At 30.7% G+C, this 21414-nt stretch overlaps 1 protein-coding gene across 3 annotated transcripts in view; it reads right to left on the bottom strand.

The window, feature by feature from the left end:
* The window catches only part of Agxt (Alanine-glyoxylate aminotransferase), a 98599-nt gene that overhangs the window by 52573 nt on the left and 24612 nt on the right, over positions 1 to 21414 (bottom strand). For all 3 annotated transcript variants that reach the window (XM_087155975.1, XM_087155977.1, XM_087155976.1), the window contains 3 exons: positions 10515 to 10707; positions 9556 to 9620; positions 7465 to 7565 (listed from right to left, as the gene is read on the bottom strand). In XM_087155975.1, the coding sequence (XP_087012101.1) occupies positions 7465 to 7565; positions 9556 to 9620; positions 10515 to 10707 (359 nt within the window). The remainder of the gene's footprint in view (positions 1 to 7464; positions 7566 to 9555; positions 9621 to 10514; positions 10708 to 21414) is intronic.

Below are 21414 nucleotides of genomic sequence, written 5' to 3'. Positions count from 1 at the left end.
CTGAAATTTTCAGGAAATGCAAAGTGGAGCATGATATGCAAATGATTAGAATTTCAGACCCGTAACGCATGCGTATGCTGAGCAGCTCCCTCTGAACGGCGGATGGATCCGAATAAATAGACGGCTGTAGCGAGGCGTGTATGGTTATTGGTGGCTATCTGCTAGTGGTAAACGTTAGCTTAGTCGTTACTTATGCCTCTTCGATGAAAGAGAGCGAGACTTCAACAGTTTACGGAGTTTGAACGGGGGAAAATCATCGACCTTCGTGAAGCTGGATTGCCTTATCGTGTAGTAGCCGCTCGTGTGCAGCGTAACAGCAGCGAAGTGATGTGTGTTGTGAAGCAGTAGACGGACGAGTGTCGGACAACTCGAAAATCCGGGATTGGACCCCGAAATGTGACGTCAGCTAGCGATGACAGACACCTGATCCGCATGGCGCTGACGGACCGTACGGCTCCCTCTAGACAACTGACGGCACAGTGGTCAATAGCTACAGGTGTTTCATTGTGTGTCTCATTAATTCGTAGACGTCTGCTGCAGCGTAGACTGCGTGCAAGGACTCCTTTATACAGGATCCCCCTCACGCTAAACCATCGCCGCCTGCGGCTACAATGGGCCAATCAGCATAGTGACTGGCGGGCTTATTGGCAGCATGTCGTGTTTTCTGACAAATCCCGCTTTAATTTGTGGTACCATGATGGTCGCATTCGTGTCAGACGTTATGCCGGTGAACGCCGCCTTCCGGAGTGCATTATCGAAAGCCACAGTGGACGAACACCCGGAGTTATGGTCTGGGGTGCCATAGCATATCATGGACGATCTCAATTGCTGCGAATTGTGGGTAATCTGAATAGCAACCGGTACATCAGGGAAGTTCTGAAGCCCCAAGCTGTTCCTTTCCTTCAAACCTTACCAGGCGCTGTATTTCAACAGGACAATGCCCGCCCTCATATTGCTAGGACTGTTCAATCCTTCCTAGCATCCCGGCAGGTACAGCTTCTTCCTTGGCCAGCGTATTCCCCGGATATGTCGCCGATTGAACATGTGTGGGATTTCGTTGGTCGGCATTTCACTCGTGATCCTCGTCCTGCTGCTTCTACAGACGAACTTTGGGTACGCATACAAACAATATGGCATACTGTTCCTCGGACAGACATTCAAAATTTGCTTGACTACATGCCACGTCGTGTAGAAGCACTTATTGCGGCGCTTGGTGGCTACACAAAATACTGATTTCGATCTCTTGTTATTGTTTGTTTGCTTTGAAAGTTTAATCATTAATTTGTATCACTACCGCTCAACTGTGTATTAAATTTCATTCAATTATGACGATTCCTTCATGGTGTTGCATTTTTCACAAACATGAGTTTATATATATATCCCGATATGAGGCTTTTAAATCTTGTGAATATGAAACTTTATATCGAATTTTAAAAAAATGCGAAAATACAAATCATGATGCGTAATTTTTAGATCACGTAAATACGAATCACGATGCATAGTTTTTAAATCGCGCAAACACAAATCACAATGTCTAATTTTTAAAGCACGTATAAATACGAAAATCGATGTTTGATATTACAACCGCAAAAACGAATCACGACAATGGATTTTAAGCTCACGTGAATACGAATAGCTACATAGGGTTTTAAAAGCGCGTAAATACAAATCACGATAATGGATTTTTAAATCTCGTAAATAAGAATCGCAATGTACGATATTTACATCGCCTGAATAAGAATCGCAACGTTCAACTTTTAAATCAGGGAAATACGAAAATCGATGTTTGATAATAAAATCGCGACTTTAAAAATGCATAAATACAAAACGCGATATTGGATTTTTAAATCTCGTAAATAAGAATCATAATGTACGATGTTCAAATAGCGTAAATAAGAATCGCAATGCGCAACTTTTAAATCAGTTAAATACGAAAATTGATGATTGATATTAAAATCGCGTGAATAGGAATTGGGATATTAAAAGACTTGGGATTTCTAAAAGACTTGCTTGTATTGTTTTTGCCTAAAATTTACAAGATTAATTGAATGAGCAGATAAATATTTTCACCGCAAATCCACCTCTACTTTTTTTCTTCTTCCGTTTGCTTTCAAGCCAGATAACAGGTTCACGAGGTCTGAATTGCGAAAATACGAGCTATCCGGCGGACGAATAAAAATACGGAAAATCTTATTTTCTGTGCGTAAAAGTAGAAAAAATAGCTAAAATAAGTAAAAATACGGAAGGGTTAGCAGCTAGGACGTAGTTTGAATTTTCTGTTTATCTTTGAAAATCGTAAATAAATATAATTATTTTATTTCAACAACTGAATTTTCAAAAAAAAAAAAAAGAAAAGAAAAGCGGGATATTTATAAAAATAAAATAAAAGCAACTTTTAGAGAATCGGAGTTTTTGATAAAAAGGCTGAAATTCGAGAGGCAAAAGCGTAAAAATCTCATCCCTGTATAAAGATCAACCAGTTGTATCCCAAAGAAATGATTTTTAGAGAAACTACAGAGGGAGGAATGAGAACTTCAATGCTTTCTCTCCGCGTAAAATTAAATTCCTCATAAAATATTTTCTTGTTCAAAAAAGAAAAAACATTTCCACGGAAATTAGCGGGAAAAATGGAAAAATCTGAAAGAAAAAAAAGCGGAAATCCCCGGAAGAATCACATCTGGATGTTCCGCGTCTGAAGAGATGACTGGTAATTCAGTTGGAGAAAAAGGCACAGGAACATCATGTCCTTGAAGAGCGGGGCGTATGGCCGATGGAATGTAATCCGGATAAGATATTAGCCTTTTAATTTTTTCCGGTTATACACACGAATATGGCAGGTACAAAAATAACAATCATCAATGTGGTTTTTAGGCTCCCTACATATCATAGGAATCGTAAAGCAGTCTTCTTTCCTCGGAGCGATAAGCGTAGATCATTAAGATACTGTACCCAAACTTTATGAGGAGCCTACGATTTGTCCTGGCATCCTAGTTTCATGCCAAAATACGCATGATAAAGTTGGCTTACGTAGTCTGTAATGCTCTGTTTGTAATGAAATTTTCACAATGTCTCGAGCTGGAAGCCATGTTTCACGAAACGCATAGAGAAAAGCAGACTTCCGAAAAATGACTCCCAAATACGCTTGCTAGAGTTCCTGAGAGGTTGGCGAACCAAGATAAAAAATTTCGTGACGCTATTGGTAGAGCGATAATGTAACAGAGAGAAGGACGGTGATAGGAAGATGTCATAGAAGGGTACTTTTGTAGATTTAACCAAAATAGAATGTCGGTCAGGCAAGAAATTCAAAAACGAAACTTTTTTTATGGTAATTGCTCATAAAAATTCTAGAAAAATTGAATTTTTCAAGAAAATGTGACGTGATGGAAATTTTTATTATTTTTTTCCATTTCTGCACCAAAAAATACATTATTTTTTTCATTGCAGGCAGGCCTGTGTAATTAAAAATATTTTTAGAATCCTTATTAGAATAATCTTAATACTTTTACTAAACTCATATACATGCGGTACATAATTGTTTATCCGGTATAAAAAAAAAGAAATTTGCTTGGTTTTCCAGCCAATTTGAGCTAGAATGAATAAGGATAAAAGCGGAAATGAAATTGAGGGAAATGTGTTTCTCCCTCTTTGTGGAGAGTCTTTCGTTACCTTGAAGATCTTACGGTCGAGAGGGAAAGGACAAACGTTTTATTTTCTCGTGTGTCACACGGAATGATTGTTTTGCTGATAAGCTGTCGTCAATCAAACATAGAAGAGTGGCATGATATTTTTATTTTCACTTTGATTTACAAAGGGGTGGGGGAATTGAATCGCACACGCATATCAATAAACAGAAGATGAAAGAGAAATAAAAAGAAAAATATATCCCTATACTTTACTTAGAAAAAGTAAAAAAAGTGAAATGGATATATAAAGAATATGAAAACAATCAAAATACGGCTATTTTTTATTCAATAATTAGGTAGGAACATACAGGGTATCTGCTACATTTTAGATTTTCAAAATTCATGACTAATTCCAATATTTTTCATGACTTAACGAAGTTGCTATTTTCTCCAACAAATACGCAACAATAAATTTAAAGAAAAAAGCATTATAATAACATTATTCGAAATAGGTATAACCAAAACTATTATACTCTTCATCTTCATATTTATAGATTTTAAACTTAAAAAACAGAGTAAGCAGAGAGTTGAAACAATAAAATAGCTGAAAAATATACAAAAGCAAAAAAAAAATTTTTCTGCAGAATTATATTCTAAAGATACTTTTCTTGTTCATCAGAAAGGAAAGAAATACTCCTGATTTTTCTGTTCATTTTGGAATAAAAAAATTTCACCACTAACTGGTTTGCTTCAACTAAAATTTTAAATTGATAAAATTAAAAAATAATAATAATAAAAATTCCTAAATCACAGAAGAGAGTTTAAAGGATAATTCACTCTAGAAATGATATTTTTTCCTTCATTTTTTGAAAGAACACCATAATTTTTAAAGAACATGATAAAATCATTTTATATTCAAATAAAATATGACTGAGTGGTGATTTTGTTAGAAATTTAGATATTTGGAACAGGATGAAATTGGGGGGAGGGAGATACCATTTTAAAAATTAGATTTTTCGGAGACCTAAATCCATGACTTTCCATGATTTTTTTAAGAAATAGTAAAAATCATGACATTACATGACAAATTTTGTTCAATACCGAAATTCATGACTTTCCATGATTTTTCATGACTTTCCAGGTGCGCGAATACCCTGAACATAGTTAAGCAGAATTTAATCATTTAAAAAATAATCAGAAGAATTTAGTAAATTATAACTCAGAACAAAATTGGTTGTGCTAGTGGGGGAAAAAATACAAAAACCATTGAGATTTTTTTGGACTGCTACGATTCATCGAAATAAAATGAATAAAGTTTTATTATTGGTACAAATTAAATGATTCCAAAGACAACTATAAAACATCTGTTAGAATCCAAATTTGAGTAGTTAGTTTTTTTAACGCATTATTTAAAATAATGGATTCAATAAGAAAAAAATTAGCAGCATTTAATTAAAAACGAGACAAAATTTTGCAACTCCTCATAAGAAGATGTATTAAAAAATAAAAACTATATAAAATAATAAATAAGTATGAATATTTTTCTAAACTCGGATCTAGTTATATTTAGAATATGGAAGAAAAATTCGGAAATTGAACGACATCGAATGAAAGTAAAATTACGGATTTGTAAGCCCTGAGAATTGTTAGGGAAAACGAAATTAAAAAAAAAACAGTGAATTATCAGGGGGAAACGCAATTTTACCAAAAAATCAGGAATTGTCATTGTCAGAGAATTCGACACTCATTCAAATTGTTGGATTTCACTCTTCGGTTTTTCATAATATCATAATTTTCACTTGCGCAATAGAGGATGAAAAAAAAATCTGATTTTTTTCCCGAAACAACCATCATTAGGTGCATCTTCAAGATTCTTCTATTAGTCTTTAATCGCTTCTGAGTGCTGTCGATTGGATGTCCAAGTTAAGGAACTTGAAACTTTTGCCTCAAGAGAATTGACATGTTAGATTTTTTCTTAATCCACTTTAGTTATTCAGTTTTTGTTATCCTTGATTTATTATGACAAATTCTTTTATAATTTAGGATAATAGATTATTATTACTATTAATTATTAAGAACAAAACATTTTCTTATTGTATGGTATATTTATCTACTTGACATCGATTAACAAAACAATATTTTTCAATTGAATAAATAGTGTCTCTTTAGAAGTGTGGTATCATTTGCAAGTTTTATTTGATGTGGAATAGGATCTGCTTTAATTAAAACTCGTCTGCATTCATAAATATAGAAGATTGTTCATTAATCGAAGCATACAATTATTTATTACTAATATTAGACGGTTATTTTATGAAGCAGATTACAGCTTTCTTTCTATAAATGCAATACATTTCTGATTTCACTGAGTTTTTTTTCCCCCGCCGTTCACAATAAATTTTGTACTCAATAAATTAGTTCCTTTTATCCATACATTTTAAAAATAAGTTGTTTTTTTCTTATTAATACATTTCATTATAAAATATCCCGTTTCCTCCATGGTTTTAATATTTATATCAGTGCCTTTTTTAACTATAGCTTCCATTTCGCAATTTTCAAGTGTTGTTTTTATGTAATCTGATTACTAAGTTTTCTTTTTATTTTAAAGTTTTCTTTTGTACTTATAATTAAGTATGAAATTTTTTGGGTTTTTTCGATTATTGGTTTTGTTTTATATCAGTTAATTTGCAATTAAGGCATCTCTGTCTCCTAAAGAATATTTAACTTGAATTTTAAGGATAAAAAATAAGCTATTAATGTGTAATGGTTATAAGTGCGTTAATAAGCTATTAAAAATAAGTTTTTAATTAAAATTTTGAAACTATAGTTCACACAGAGGATATTATTTGATATTTTTTTAAAAAAATTATATCTATTATGCCCACTTGGATTGATCAGTTTTGTTGGGTATTACATTTTACTGTGAAAAAAAGTTTCAAAATTAGGCACCCTAGCGTATAATCAGGAATTTCTGGAAATTGCAAATGCATATATACAGAACAGACTATAACATCATCTAGTTTGAATGCACCTTTTTTTTGTAATTTCACTGAGGTAGCAGAAAACCTTAATTTGATTTTAAAATAAACATTTGTAGGTTTTTCTTTGATAGTAAAACCATTCTTGAAAATTCTAAGTTTTAAAAGTCATACATAGATCAGATTTTCAAATCAAGTATAAAAGCCATTTGGACTTCATTATTAATTCATTTAAAATTTTTGCTGCTTTTTCCTTTTACAAAGTTTGGTTAAACATATAATAAAGACACTAACACAGGAGATTCACTTTTCTTTTTGGTTTTCTTCAAAAATATTCTATTAAAGTTTCAAAGTTTGTCTGCTGACTATAAAATCATCCTGTAGAAATATTTATGGTAGATATATTTGACAAAACTATCTTTATAAATGAAAGAAAGCAAAACAGATTCTTAAAAAAAAAAAAATGATTTTACCAAGCTTATTTACAATTTAACTCATGCTATCAGTATGCGTTCAAAACACTTATGAATGAAAAATTTTTAACTGTGAATGAAAAATATTTGATACCAAGAAGGAAGATAAAAATTCAATTAACTAATCAGACATCATAAGCATTTTTTTAACCTTCAGGCATAACACCACTCAGTTAATTCTCAAATGATGAAAGATTCTCAGATTTTTTTGATTGGTTAATTTGATCAAAATCAGTGAAAAAGGCTCGTCTCTGCACAAGTTTTGGATGTTCTGACAGTTATTGTAATTTTTTATGTATATTTTATTTTATAAACTTCAAAACTTAAGATGGTAGAAAAAACAACTTATAAACTGAATCTTACACTATCGTTTCCTGAAAAAAATATTTTTACCTATTAAGAAAATCAATGATGTCTGGTAATGGTTGAAGAACACCAGTAGAGCTGTCACCGTGACATAAAAATACTACATTCGGCTGAAATTCAATCATAGTCTAAAAAAAAAATTAATAAATCAGAGATGAAATTATATGAGTTTAAATGAAGAATAAAATTTATTTACTTTCATATTAATTATTATTTCAGAGAATGCAATATGTATCATGTAAAATCAAACATTCGTATGAAATAAGGTATGCCTTAATTTGAATTTCAATTCTTATTTTAAAATACTTCAAGGAAATTTCAAGTTAGTTATACAATTAAAAATTACAAAAAAAATTACATATTTTTCTAAATTTATTATTTTATTTTAGCCTTTGCAGGAATTGAATAAGGAATAAATGCATTAATAGTTGCAGAAAACTATAACGTTTTTGTTTAATGATAGTTCATTTGCAAAAATTAAAGCTAATATGAAAAGAATGATCATAAATAAAGGTACAATGCTTAATATCAGAAATGAATTGGAATCAAATCTATTCTGGAATCCATCAATTATTTTTATCATTTGCCACAGTTGTTTTGCATTCATATAACCCCTTACCATTTTTGTCTTGTTTTGTGTTGAAAAAAGTTCTTTTTGTAGAAACATGTTCATTGTTTTAAACAAATTATTTGTGATGCTTAATGCTTTGTCAATTTTTTTTCAATATTATAATCTTATCATAAAGATACCTAGTTTAAATTCATTAATATAAAATGTTTCCAGCTAACAAATTTTCAATAATCTTATTTTATTATATTTAGCAAATTAAATTAGATTTGCTAAGCAAAAGTTTGATTTTAAAAAAAAATTCAGATTGGACTTTGTTATGAAATTGTCACAAATGATATCTGAAAACTGTAACAAAAGGGTTTTAATAATTGGTTTTGCAGCCATTTGCTTAAACTACTTTTAGAAGGAATAGTGAGATTTAGCATTTTCACATATTCTACAAATTTGCAAATGTATGCTCTTTGCAAGCTGTGTAGAAAACAAGATTTTTCTATAGTAACTGTGTTATAGAAAACATTCCTGCGGGATGGACTACTTAAGTGCTAAATTTCTCTAACCACCTAACAGAATTAATATTTATGCAGTAATACAATAACACTCTAAGAAAGTAAAAAGAGAAGAAGTTCCAGGTATTTTTAAAGAAAATAAAAAAAGTTTCTTTCTTCTTATAAAAAAATAACCCTTTAATTAATTATGTAAATTTTTTAGGTAAATTTATATCTTTAGAAAATAAGTTAGCACTTAGAATTTCGCAGCAAACCTTTACATTTTAATGTTATACTAAATGATAAATGCCGTTTTTTGACCTATAACTATAATCATAAATAAATCAAAATGAAACAATTCAATTTTATATGTAAATAATTGAATAATAAAAATGTAAATACCATGCAAATCTCTATGTTTTATAAAAAAAATTTATGAACTAAAAGTATGAGTGAACCTTATAATTTAAAAAAAAATCAATGATCAAAAACATATCATTCAAAACATAAAATGTTTGAATAAACATACATAAGTGCATGATATATATGATAAAAGTGCAAATTATATTATAGAAGTATAACACTTATGTCTCTGATAACGGATGCCAATAGTAAATAATATAAAATACTGCAAATGGTTTTAACATATTTTAAATAATTGAAAGTGTAAAGCAAATAAGTGCCAATTTCACTTTTTAAAATAGAAAACAAGAGCAATTTTCTATACTGACTCAGAAAAAAAAATTTCACCTATGAAAAAGTATGTGATTCAGTGTCCCCTTCTTTTCCAGAGAAACGTTCTACTCTTAAAAATATATCTCAAAATAGATTGACAATTTTATTTTTGTTTTAAATAAAATAACTAAGTAATTAGTATATAACATTGGCTTTTAAAATACATACAATCCAGTTCCACCGAAAAATGTGCATCCAATACGTTAAACACCAGTAACAAAATAAAAATAATTTATTATAAGCTTGAAGGAAAAAAAATTTTTTTATACAACTTTAAAAATTTTAGATTTATCATTTCTTATCAAAAGTTTCAATAACAGCTTTTACTTTTTTTAGATCTTTAATTTGAAGAACCTCATCTTCCAGTGTCTTCAGTTGAAGACATTTTGCCCCTTGAAATAAAACAAAATACATACTTCATTGAATTCATAGAAATATATAATAATGTCATACATTTTTTAAAGATAATTTTTCTTTGAAAAGCTTTGAGTAACTTTTGACAAAACAATTAGCTAAAAAGAGGTAAAAACAATTAAGCTCTAAATTGGTAACCCACTATTTATACCTTTCTTACAGTGCATTTATAAAGCTAACACCATGAAGTTGCAAAGTGTGTGTACAGAAAATAGGGATTCCTCAAAATTTAATATTGTTTATTACAGCTCACCTTCCAACGCATGTTAATTTAGAAATCTGAGCGGAATAACAACTGACAAGAAAATTTTTCAGAAATGCTAACTCAACATTTTCAAGTTCCTAATTTATTCATTTTGAGAGAGAAATTAAAATGATTCAGTAACAATGGATAATGATGGTTTAAGGGAATTTTAAATAGAATCTTTCTGTTACAGATTGTTTATTTTGTTCTTAATTTTTTTAAGTGATTTTATAATAATCTTTTCTGTTTACATATTTAACTATTTCATGTATGGTTTTGTCCCGTTTCCTATTTTAAGTATTATTATAAAATAAGTTTTAAAATAAGTTAAGCAATGCAAATGCTTTAGCATAATTTCTATGCACTTTTTATCTGTAAATACAAATTTTACTATATACATGTTAGACTAAATTATACCTAAGTATCTGGCTATCTGTGTTGCAATAGCCGACATATTTTGATTAAAGATTAATAGTGCTGTTTCCAATAATTAAACTAAATTCTGCTACCAAGACTAATAGTACTTATGAATTAAGATGTTTAGAAAATCTACAGCTTGAACAAATTTTGTTAAAATAATCAATAAAATTATACTTTTTAAAAGAATTAAGTAATATAACGTTTTTACCAAGTCGTTGACCAATATTTAAAGCTCTGTCTCCCCAAATTCCAGGTGAGGCAACCAAAAATTTATCATCTGGCTCCAAAACATTACAAATTGCTGTTTCCATAGCACAATGTCCAGTACCACTAACAGCAAATGTCATTTCATTTTCAGTTTGAAAAGCATACTTAATTCCAATTTTTACTTCATGCATAATCTAAAAAATTTAAGAACCATCATACAGTGCATTCTATGAGCATTTTTCCACATATAATGCACAAACAATGCTTATTACAGATTACATAAGTCTAACTAAAATACAGTTTACTTTTTACATTTTAGTTGACTTAATAGACAGAATTCAAGCTATTCTTGGCATACATTTATACAACCTATATACCTTGAATTTAGAGTCTGTGATTCACCCTCTAATTAAAAGGCCTTAAAAACATACAATTTTTCAACAATAAGAAAACAGCAAATAAATCAAAATTTGTAATTAGGTTGTCTTTATCACTAGAATTATTCTGCACTCAAATGGAATAAATGACTAAGTAATTAATCAACACTGCACACTTTGTAATGCAAAACACAATTGGATGTGTACCAGAAAAAAAATTCACATCGCCAAAGCAAATTTTCATTACTTTATTTCACGCCATTTCGCTTCCAATTTATTTTTAGAAGGAAATTATTCGATTCATGTAAATGTTATTAAATGTATTTTACATTTATGTAATTGGTAAAACATAAAAAAAAGAAATTTTTCAATGGAGAATGAACCAGATATACTGATGTTTTATTCAGTAGCCATGGTCTGAGTCAACATTATACATTATTGAATTAGACATTAGAATAATTCTGTGTAAATAAATTTTCAAGTTAGGTATTGTTATTTTTTTATGCACTTCAACTTCCTGCACAGAAAATTGATGGAAAAAAAATTAAGTCCAATAATAAATTTAGAATATTTTATCTAACAGTTTTAAATTATCCTCTATTTTTTAGCTTTACTCGTAATAAAAAGTTGTCAAGAGGGGAAAATTTCAAAAATATTAGCTCAGAGTACATTCTTCCTTCCAAAAAAATTCTATACAATTATTTACTTAAAAACAGGGCTCGAGATTTTTTTTTTTATAAAATCAGATTTTTTTGATTTAATTCGGATTTTTTTTATTTAAATCAGATTTTTTTGATTTTTATTGAAACACATTGTAAAAACTTTAATTTATGATTAAAAATACTTTATAAATGTTTAATCAAAATTAAATTAATATTAAGATAATATTATTAACAATATTATAGAAGCTCTAACTTACTAATATAATTTTTCATTATAATACATAGCTTTGAATGCATAGCAACAATTTTGAAACAAATACATGATTGAAATTTGAAGACTAGATGAAATAGAGAATTTAATGAAAGGGGTCTGTCTAGGTTTTTCTGAGAGGTATTTATTTTGTGAAAATTTAGACATAATTTGTGAAAAATTAAAAATATTAAAAAATCAACACAAAATACGGATTTATTTGTTTCTTACGAAACACAAAAATAAAATTTTAAAAAAAAGCATTTTTTTCCGAAAGTTGAATTTGTGAAGGTACCCTAAGCATTAGCAAATTTGGCTTGGACAGACACTTTATTTATTAAATTAAAGTTTCAATTAGCAAACCATAATTTTAATTTAAAATTGCGTTTTTTTTCTCTTGATTTTAATAAATGTAACAAAATAAATGTAAGAGATTCTGTTTATAAATGTAGTCATTCATCAAAAAATAAATAAATATTTAATCTATATATTTTTATATTAAAATATTAATTTTTAATTCTATATCAAAAAAGATTAGCTAAAAAAAATTTTAAAAAAATCTATGCACTCATTGGAATTTTTTTTCACAAAATTTCTTTATAGAAAATCTGATAATGTCAAAGATTCTGTAAACATATTATGAGGGAAAAAAAAGTTACCAGTTAATAACTCTACTGCCTCAAATAAACTTTAAAAGGGAAGAATGACAACATATTAGGAAAAAATATCTGAATTCATTAGCCTTTTTTTTTCTTCTATTTTTGGCATATTAGGGTAATTTCTTTTTAATATAACCTCAAGCTCTAGAAATATACATTTTCCATCAATAAAATATAATGTAGATTTTAATTCCATGCTATTTCAATCAAAAGGTAGAATTTTAATTAAGATTATTTGTATTTTTTTCTTTCTCGAAATTCATGTCTATTAATTACTTTCTATAGCTATGCAAGTCTATATTAAGACAGCATTAAGTGTGTACTTTCAATCTCAAGAATCAAAAGATTTTTTAAAATATAATTTCAACTGTGCTGGAATTTAACACACACTAAGAAAGAAAGTAATTTCGTTAACTAAAATTAATTAACACAGCAATTTTTTTAAAATAAATTTTAAAACTAAGAAAAGAAAACAATCAAAGTATCAAATATTTAAAACACTGTTTTTTAACTTTTAAAATCAATATATATATTAAAAAAATCAGTTGATTTAAATCGTGATTTAAATCAAGCTGATTTAAATCAACGAACGCTGCTTAAAAATACATTGCAAATTTAAGCTTTATATACAATTTGTTAGACTGAAAAAACAGTTTCAATTTTTGTTTCTGTTTTTCATCTACAGTTTAATCATTCCTGAAAGTGGATATGAAAAAACACGGAACTGAAGTAGCCAAATTTTTCAACAAAATGTAAGTACTTTTTAAGCAATCAAAAACTGTATTTCTAAAGCAGTTTACAAATTGCAATAACATTAAAAAGTAAATCACTCTTAATTTAATTAGCCACCAAAAAAAAACATTTGATACAATATTTTAAAAATATATTCAATGTAGAGTTGTTCATTCTATTTTTTAAACAAATAATTACTTTATTCAATTATGTAAAAAATAATAATCATAATAATAATTTTATCTTAAAATTAATGTAAGTTACTTTTGTCTTAAAAAAAAAGCAATTGGGTGTATATTTCAGAATCAAATAAAAATTATTTATAAATGTGGACCAAATAAAAGCATTTATAAGATTAACATTTTTGATCATACTGAATTACTAAAGATGTGTAGAAAATAAGCGAACAAAGATTACTAATGAGACGAGACAAGAAACAGCACGCGCTTCTAGATCTAACTTTATTCCTCTTTGTTTACACACGCACTGAACAGCAAAATTAATAGAAAAAATAGAAAATGAATAATAGCACCCTCTAGTGATGAGGCAAACTGAATTTAAGGCCGAACATGCCGCCCACATTGAAATACTATTTCAAAATTCCTAAATATGATACAAATGCAATAAGACATTAAATGAATTGTTTACATGAATACACTTACATAAAGACACTTTTTAGTATAAATTTCTGCTTATTTTGGTAAGAGACACAATTTTGTTACATTTCTTTTAAATATGCCATCTGATGTTCTAACAGTTACAACTCGGACGTGGCTGTCAATACCGGGGTGTAATTGCTCTGCACATTTTTCACTTGGTAGGTAGCAAATTATCATCTTTTAACAAACACAAATCATTAACTTCGATGTTTTTAGTTGGCAAAAGCCATTTTGGTCGTTGTTGCAGTCTACTCAAATATTCCTTGTGCCAACGTTTCCAAAACTGCTGTACAATTTTTTGGATTATTTGCTATCTTGTAAGATAAGAAATGTTAGATTCGGTGTAATTTGGTTCGGGAATGCTTGTTAATGGTTTTCCGATTATAAAACGACCTGGTGTTAAGGCCGATAGGTCGTTAGGGTCACAAGATAAGGCAGTTAAAGGTCGAGAATCGAGACAAGCTTCGATCAGGGCTAAGAGGGTCTCAAATTCTTCGTGTGTTAATTTGATATCACCCACAACCCGTTTTAAATGATATTTCGTGGATTTAATGCCCGCTTCCCATAGGCCCCCCATGTGAGGTGCGCCGGGCACATTTAGATGCCAACATATACCCATATCAGACAAAAATTTGTCAACATTTTGATTATAACTCTTCGAATTTGCTAGTCTTTCATATTCCATTAGTTTACGTTTAGCTCCAATAAAATTGGACCGGCAGTCACTGTATATGTCGCTACATTTACCCCTACGAGAAATAAATCGCTTTAGAGCTGCAATGAAAGCATCTACAGAAAGATCAGTGACCAACTCTAAATGGATAGCTCTAGTTGTAAAGCAAATAAAAAGAGCTATATATGCCTTGAATGTTTTAGAGCCCAGTCCTTTAGCTGCTTTAATTTGGAACGGGCCTGCATAATCAACTCCACATCGTAAAAATGTAGGAGCTGGAGAAATTCGACTGGATGGCAAATCACTCATCATTTGGTTAGTGACAGATGCTCTAATTCTACAACATTTAACACATTTTCTAATTAAATGTCTGATAATGTCTCTAGCACCCATGATCCAAAAAGTTTCCTGAGTAGATGATAGTACAAGTTGAGCACTAGCATGTAATAAATTTTGATGATAATGCCTAATAATGACATCAGTTAATGCATGCCCTTTTGGCAGTAAGATGGGATGTTTTTGGTCGTATCCGATATTTGCATGTCGCAAGCGACCTCCCACCCTGAGAATACCTAAATGATCCAAAAAGGGATTGAGAGATAAAATTTTGCTTTTGCAAGATAAGGGTTGATTTTTTTTGAAGAGCATTGATCTCATTATTAAACTCAACAGATTGAACTAATTTAATCAATACATTCATAGCATTATTAAGTTCATCAGTTTTTACAAAACCAGTTACCTTACTTTTGGAGTTTCTGCAATTGTGAATGAATCTTAAACAATATGCTGTTACACGTTTAAGATTAGAGAAAAAGGAGAATTTGTTTATCAATTCATTTGGTTCAGATGAATGGCTGATTGTAGCAATTGACTGCACAGTACACACTCTTTCTTCAGGCATAGGCTCACACATTTGAGATATGAGCATATCTGTTTGGAAAGAAATCGGTTGATACAGAAATGTTGGACCACTAAACCACTGAGATGTGAATAATGCTGATGATGACACACCACGGGTTGCGATATCTGCTGGATTTGTGTCACCACTAATGTGATGCCACTGATTTGGGGAAGATAAGCTTTGGATTTTTGCTACTCTGTTGGTAACAAAGGTTTTCCATCGGCTGGATGGTGATCCCAACCAAGAAAGAACGATAGTTAAATCTGTGTAGAAGTGAGATTGGGATATTGGAATATTTAATGCACTGCACGTAAATTTCATCAGCTTTGCTTGAAGCAAAGCTCCGCATATTTCCAGTCTTAGAAGAGATTCATTCTTTAGTGGTGCAACTCTTGTTTTGGATACAACAAGTTGAACACTGATTTGTTCATCATCTAGCACTGAGCGACAGTATATGACAGCCGCGTAAGCCTTTTCTGATGCGTCGCTGAAACCAAATAATTGAAATTGCTTGGTAGGTGACAAGAGTCTTGGTATTTTGATGTCTTTTACGAGCATTATATCTTCTGCAAGCTTTGTCCACTCTTGTGAGATATTTGGAGAGATCGTTTCATCCCACTGCAATTTATGCTTCCACAGTTCTTGCATAATTAGCTTGCATTTAATTGTAATAGGTGCCAACCAACCTAGAGGGTCGAATGTTCTGGCAATAGTGGAAAGAAGTAGGCGTTTTGTCAAGGTACCTTCAAAGGATGTTGGAGTAACCTTGAAAAGGAACACATCGTCTGCTGGGTTCCAAAGAACACCTAATGTCTTTATGATATTGTCACTGTCTATGTCAAGGGATGTATTTTTCAAGCACAAGTCTGCATCAATTGTCTTCAAAAATTCATTGCTGTTTGATGCCCATTTCCTCAGACTGAACCCTGCGCTTGATAACATTTGCATTAATTGTGTTTGTAGTTCATGAGCTTTACTGAGTGTCTCAGCTCCAGACATTAAAGTCTTTCATGACTGCATTGGAGGCCAAAGGAAAATTATCTGCTTCTTCTGCTAGTTGTTGAAGACATTTTGTAGCAAGATAAGGCGCGGAAGCTGTGCCGTAGGCGATTCTAGTGAGTCGATAATCTTGAATAGGCTCAAAAGGTGAGTTACGCCATACGATTCTTTGAAAGTCAGAGTCCTTCAAAATAACCTGTCTGTACATTTTCTCAATGTCTGCTGTTAGAGCAATTTTATGTGTTCTAAATCTTATGAGCAATGTTGTTAAGTCATCTTGCAACTGCAGTCCTACCATCAATTTGTCATTAAGTGAAACACCAGTTGAAGATTTTGCAGAACCATCGAAAACAACACGGAATTTATCCCCGATTTTGTTTGGAACTGGATGATGAGGGAGATAAAAACTAGATGTGGCTGGAATGTCAATGTCCGTTTCTGGTATTAATTCCATGTGTCCGAGATCTAAATAATCTTGCATGAATTTATGATACTGCATATAAAGTGACTAATTTTTGACAAACCTACGTTCAATTTGTTGCAAAGGATGAATAGCAAAATTCCGAGAGGAACCAAGTTTTTCAGATGATTCACGAAAAGGAAAATTGACAGCAAATCTGCCAGTAGAGTCTCGAGAAAATGTTTCTTTAAAATGATTTTCGCATGCAATTCCTTCCTCTGAATGGGACTTTGCTTCTGTAATTTCTTCTAGCTTCCAGAATTTATCTAGCTGATATTCAGCTTCACTGCAACTAGCATGATTTGTTATGATTGTACGTGTTTTGATAGGTGACTTGCTTTCTGTTCTTCCCATAATAACCCATCCGAAAATGGATTCTAGAGCAGTTAATGAAAGTTCTGGAATAGTTAAACGTCCGTCGAGCATTATTTCGCCAAAAACTTCTGCACCCAGTAAAATGTCTATAGGTCCAGGTTGGAGGCAATTTGCATCTGCTAATTTTAATTGTTTAAAAGAATTCAAAACAGACGCATTGACCTCTGTTTGAGGAAGATCACAAGTTATTTTGGGTATAATTAAAGCTTCTGTTGTGATATTAGCATTTTTGAAAAATAATGATGTAATGTGTATTTGAACTGAACCTGTAACCTTACCTACTCTTTGTGAACTTAGGCCATCAACACTGATGCTCGCGCGATTTCGTTTTAACTTTAATAAATTAACACAACTCTCCTTAATGAATGTGCCTTGACTGGCTGAATCTATAAGGAGTCTGCATTTATGTAGTGAGCCAGCACCGCCCTGAACATTAACAACAGCGGTGGGTAATAAAACGCATTGTGCCACTCAGGGCCGGATTAACCTATAGGCACACTAGGCACGTGCCTAGGGCCTACGAAATTCAGGGGCCTACGAAGAACTTGGGAGAAAAAAATTTGTTGACAAAAATAATTTAGTTTTAAAAACAAGTGTATTTTGCACAAAATTATGAAGATACAAAAAAAATATAATATTTTTCGGTAATAAATTATTTTGCAGAATTTTATGATCTAATATATTACTTTTTTGCGATTTTTGGATTCAACGAAATCTTGTATTATGCTGTCGAATTCCAAACTACGCAATAGACATAATTCAATAGACATAATTCAATAGACATAAGTGCGAGCGATGCCAAACGATCTTGATTCATTGTTGAACGCAAATAATTTTTTATCAATTTTAACCTGGAGAAAGATCTTTCTCCTTCTGCATTTGATCCAAGAATCGACAAATATATTCTTAATGCAATATGAACGTTAGGAAAAGTATTCACTAGTTTATCTTTAACATAGTTATCAATCGAACTAATAATGGTATTATCGATATCGACTGCAATATCGGCAGTATGTCGGTATTGCAGATAAAGTTCGATAAACAAATTTGTAAATTAAAATCCATATTAATAAAAATGTAAAAAAAATATGCATGAAAATTTTAGCATATATTTTGAAAAGAGGGGAGGAGTGGGGGAAGGAGGGGAGGGCCCAAAAACGGCTATGACTAGGGCCCACGAAAGGTATAATCCGGCTCTGTGCCTAGGGCCTACGAAAGGTATAATCCGGCTCTGGTGCCACTGGAATAGTTGTGTTGTTGCTACTAATAGTAGAAATTATTTCGTTTTCCCCCTGTGCTCTTAATTTTGTTTCATTTGAGTTTTTAGAACATAATAATGTATTATGCGGCTGAGCGCAATTCTTACAAGTTCCCATACGGCATTTCGAAAATGAGTTTTATTCGATTTGAGACAATTCGCACAAAGCTTATTTTTGTTTACTATGTCCCATTTTTCTTTCATCGGAAGTTCAATAAAACTATCGCATCTGAATAATCCGAAATGAGTATCACTTTTGCAAAACAAACAAAAATGAGAAACTAATTGTGATGAAAATGATTTATTTATTTTTTGATTTCGATTGGCTCCGCTTTCAAAGTTTGCATTTGTTTTTTCTTTTTGGCGTAGAGCCAAAGACGCTAGCCCGTTAGCTTTATTCAAAACAAAAGTTCTGAATTCTGCGAACGAAGGGATATTTTTTGTTTGTTCTAACGTCCAAACGCGAAGTGTTTCTGGATCAAGTTTCCCCTTCAAAAGAAAAATAATGATAGTGTCCCAGTGCTCTACAGGCTGTTTAAGGACCTTTAATATATCAATACATTGTGAAGTAGCATCAATTAATTTTCGTAATCCTGACGCGGATTCATATTTTAGGCTAGGTTGAGAAATTAACCTGTTTAATGCTGCGTTAATGATTTCTGTTTCGTTTTCATAACGTTCTTTAAGTGCATTCCACGCTCTTTGGTAATTTTCATTAGTAATTTGAATCGATTGTAATAAAGTAGCTGATTCCCCTTTAACAGAGAGTTTAAGGTACTGTAATTTTTGACAATTACTTAAAGAACTGTTATTTCCTCCGCTTGCTAAGAATAAATCGCGAAATGAAATCCAATCAAGATAATTAGAAGTAAATATTGGTAGTTCTACACGGGGAAGTTTTAAACTATTTACATCAGCATTGGATGTATTTTGAGAAGCAATATTATTTACATTAACGTGATCTTTATTATGTTTTTTTAATTCATTCTTTAAAGTAATCTTTAAAGTATCTACTTTTGAAAGTAATTCATGCATTTCTTCTTCATATTTATCGAATTCTGTATCAGAACAAGAAAATAGAATTTCATCATTTAAATTATTTACATCAGTATTTAATGAATCAGTATCGTTTTGATAAACTTCGATATTGGAAACAGAAATCTCCTGTCTTTGCAAGCTATTTACTTGAGTAATTAATCTGGTTAGCTTACCTTTAATGATTTTCTTACGTTTTAGAAGGGAATCCATGTTTGACTGTGATCTCCCGCAAAAAGAGGTGTGCTTCTGATTTGAGTTGGGATTAGCTTTTAGGCTTTTTGAATGTTATTCCGTTGATTTAGAAGTTTCGCTGACTGTGTCACTGTCATTCATCTTAAAAATTATATGCTGGGGCTAGGACGGACCATTTTGATGATGAGACGAGACAAGAAACAGCACGCGCTTCTAAATCTAACTTTATTCCTCTTTGTTTACACACACACTGAACAACAAAATTAATAGAAAAAATAGAACATGAATAATAGCGCCCTCTAGTGATGAGGCAAACTGAATTTAAGGCCGAACAATTATCTAAATAGATTCATATAACAAATATAAATTAAGGAATGACCCCTATTAAATTATTAATCCTAATTTAGTTCAATAAATTTTAAATCAAATAATTAAAAATAATTTTAATAATTTTGAAATGAAAATTCAGTGAGTATTGTAGTTAAATATTTTTGTCAGATGTAAATTATTATTCAATCTCCAAATTCATAATATTTAATATATCTGAGATTAGTTAATTGCCAATTTCAAATAATTTTAAATCAAATCAAAGAGATTAATGATATTTTTTAATGACAAATTTGCGTCTCATTAAATTTCCTATTATATTTACTAAACCTTAAATAAGTTGGGCCCCCAAATGTTTACTTTTTTCAAAAATCCTGCCTCTAATAATAATTACATTTTTTTTTTCATGAAATAACATAAAAATGCTGCAAATTTAAACAGCAAATTAAAATACCGTAAATAATTTTTGTCTTTTCTAAAACAAATGAATAAAAGGAAGGCAAACATTTCAAAAAGAGGAAGTTCTGTGTTTGTTGACTGCTCTGGAACCACATGAAAATATTTAATTAGTGAGAAATCCCTAAGTCAAGTTTAAGAATTGTGGAGCTGATCTAAAAACTGAACAGAGGAAGAAATTTATAGGCTTTCCTATAACATGAAAATAGTGCTTTGCAAAAACAAAATGCAAAGAAATTACCAGGAAAAGAAAACAATTTTTTTTTTTTGCGGCCAGAGAAAATATCTGGTATTGTTTAGTTGGTCCACGAGATCAGCAAAAATTTGAAAGACATTCGGTTTGATTTCAGAGACAAAGCCTGAAATCGAGCTTACAAAATTTAGTGAGTTGCACATGTGAATGCAGGAATACTTTTTAACGAATCCGGTTTAGTGCTTGCGCAAGCAAACTCCAATATGTTCCAATATGTCCAGTTCAGCCAATATGTAAAACAATTGGCACTTAAGTACAGTATGGAAGTCAGTACGCCAAAATGGATTAGAGGTGAATGGCACCATTGTAAAAACTGAAAACCATACTTTTGGCACAATTCATGACGACAATCGTCATGACGTAGGAAAAAAAATCTTTTTAGAAAAAGAAAATCGAGCACTTTTTACAAACTTAATAAAAAATAATCATTTTAAGGGCTTTTAAAAATTGAAGTAAGTAAGATTTTTCCTATTTATAATTTAAATCATAAAATTTAATGCTGAATAAAAAGACAAAATATAAAAATCATAGTATTAGAAGATACAAACATTATGTATTCAATCTTATCTCCCTTATACCTTTTTCACTAGACACCTAAAAATATTTTAATATCATAATTGTTCCTACAAA

Source organism: Parasteatoda tepidariorum, chromosome 12, assembly GCF_982258835.1.
Source record: "Parasteatoda tepidariorum strain Cologne lab strain chromosome 12, Ptep-v5.0, whole genome shotgun sequence".
Taxonomy (NCBI): Eukaryota; Metazoa; Arthropoda; class Arachnida; order Araneae; family Theridiidae; genus Parasteatoda; species Parasteatoda tepidariorum.
The sequence above is the reverse complement of the archived record's forward strand: the minus strand, read 5'-3'. Positions and strand labels throughout refer to the sequence as shown.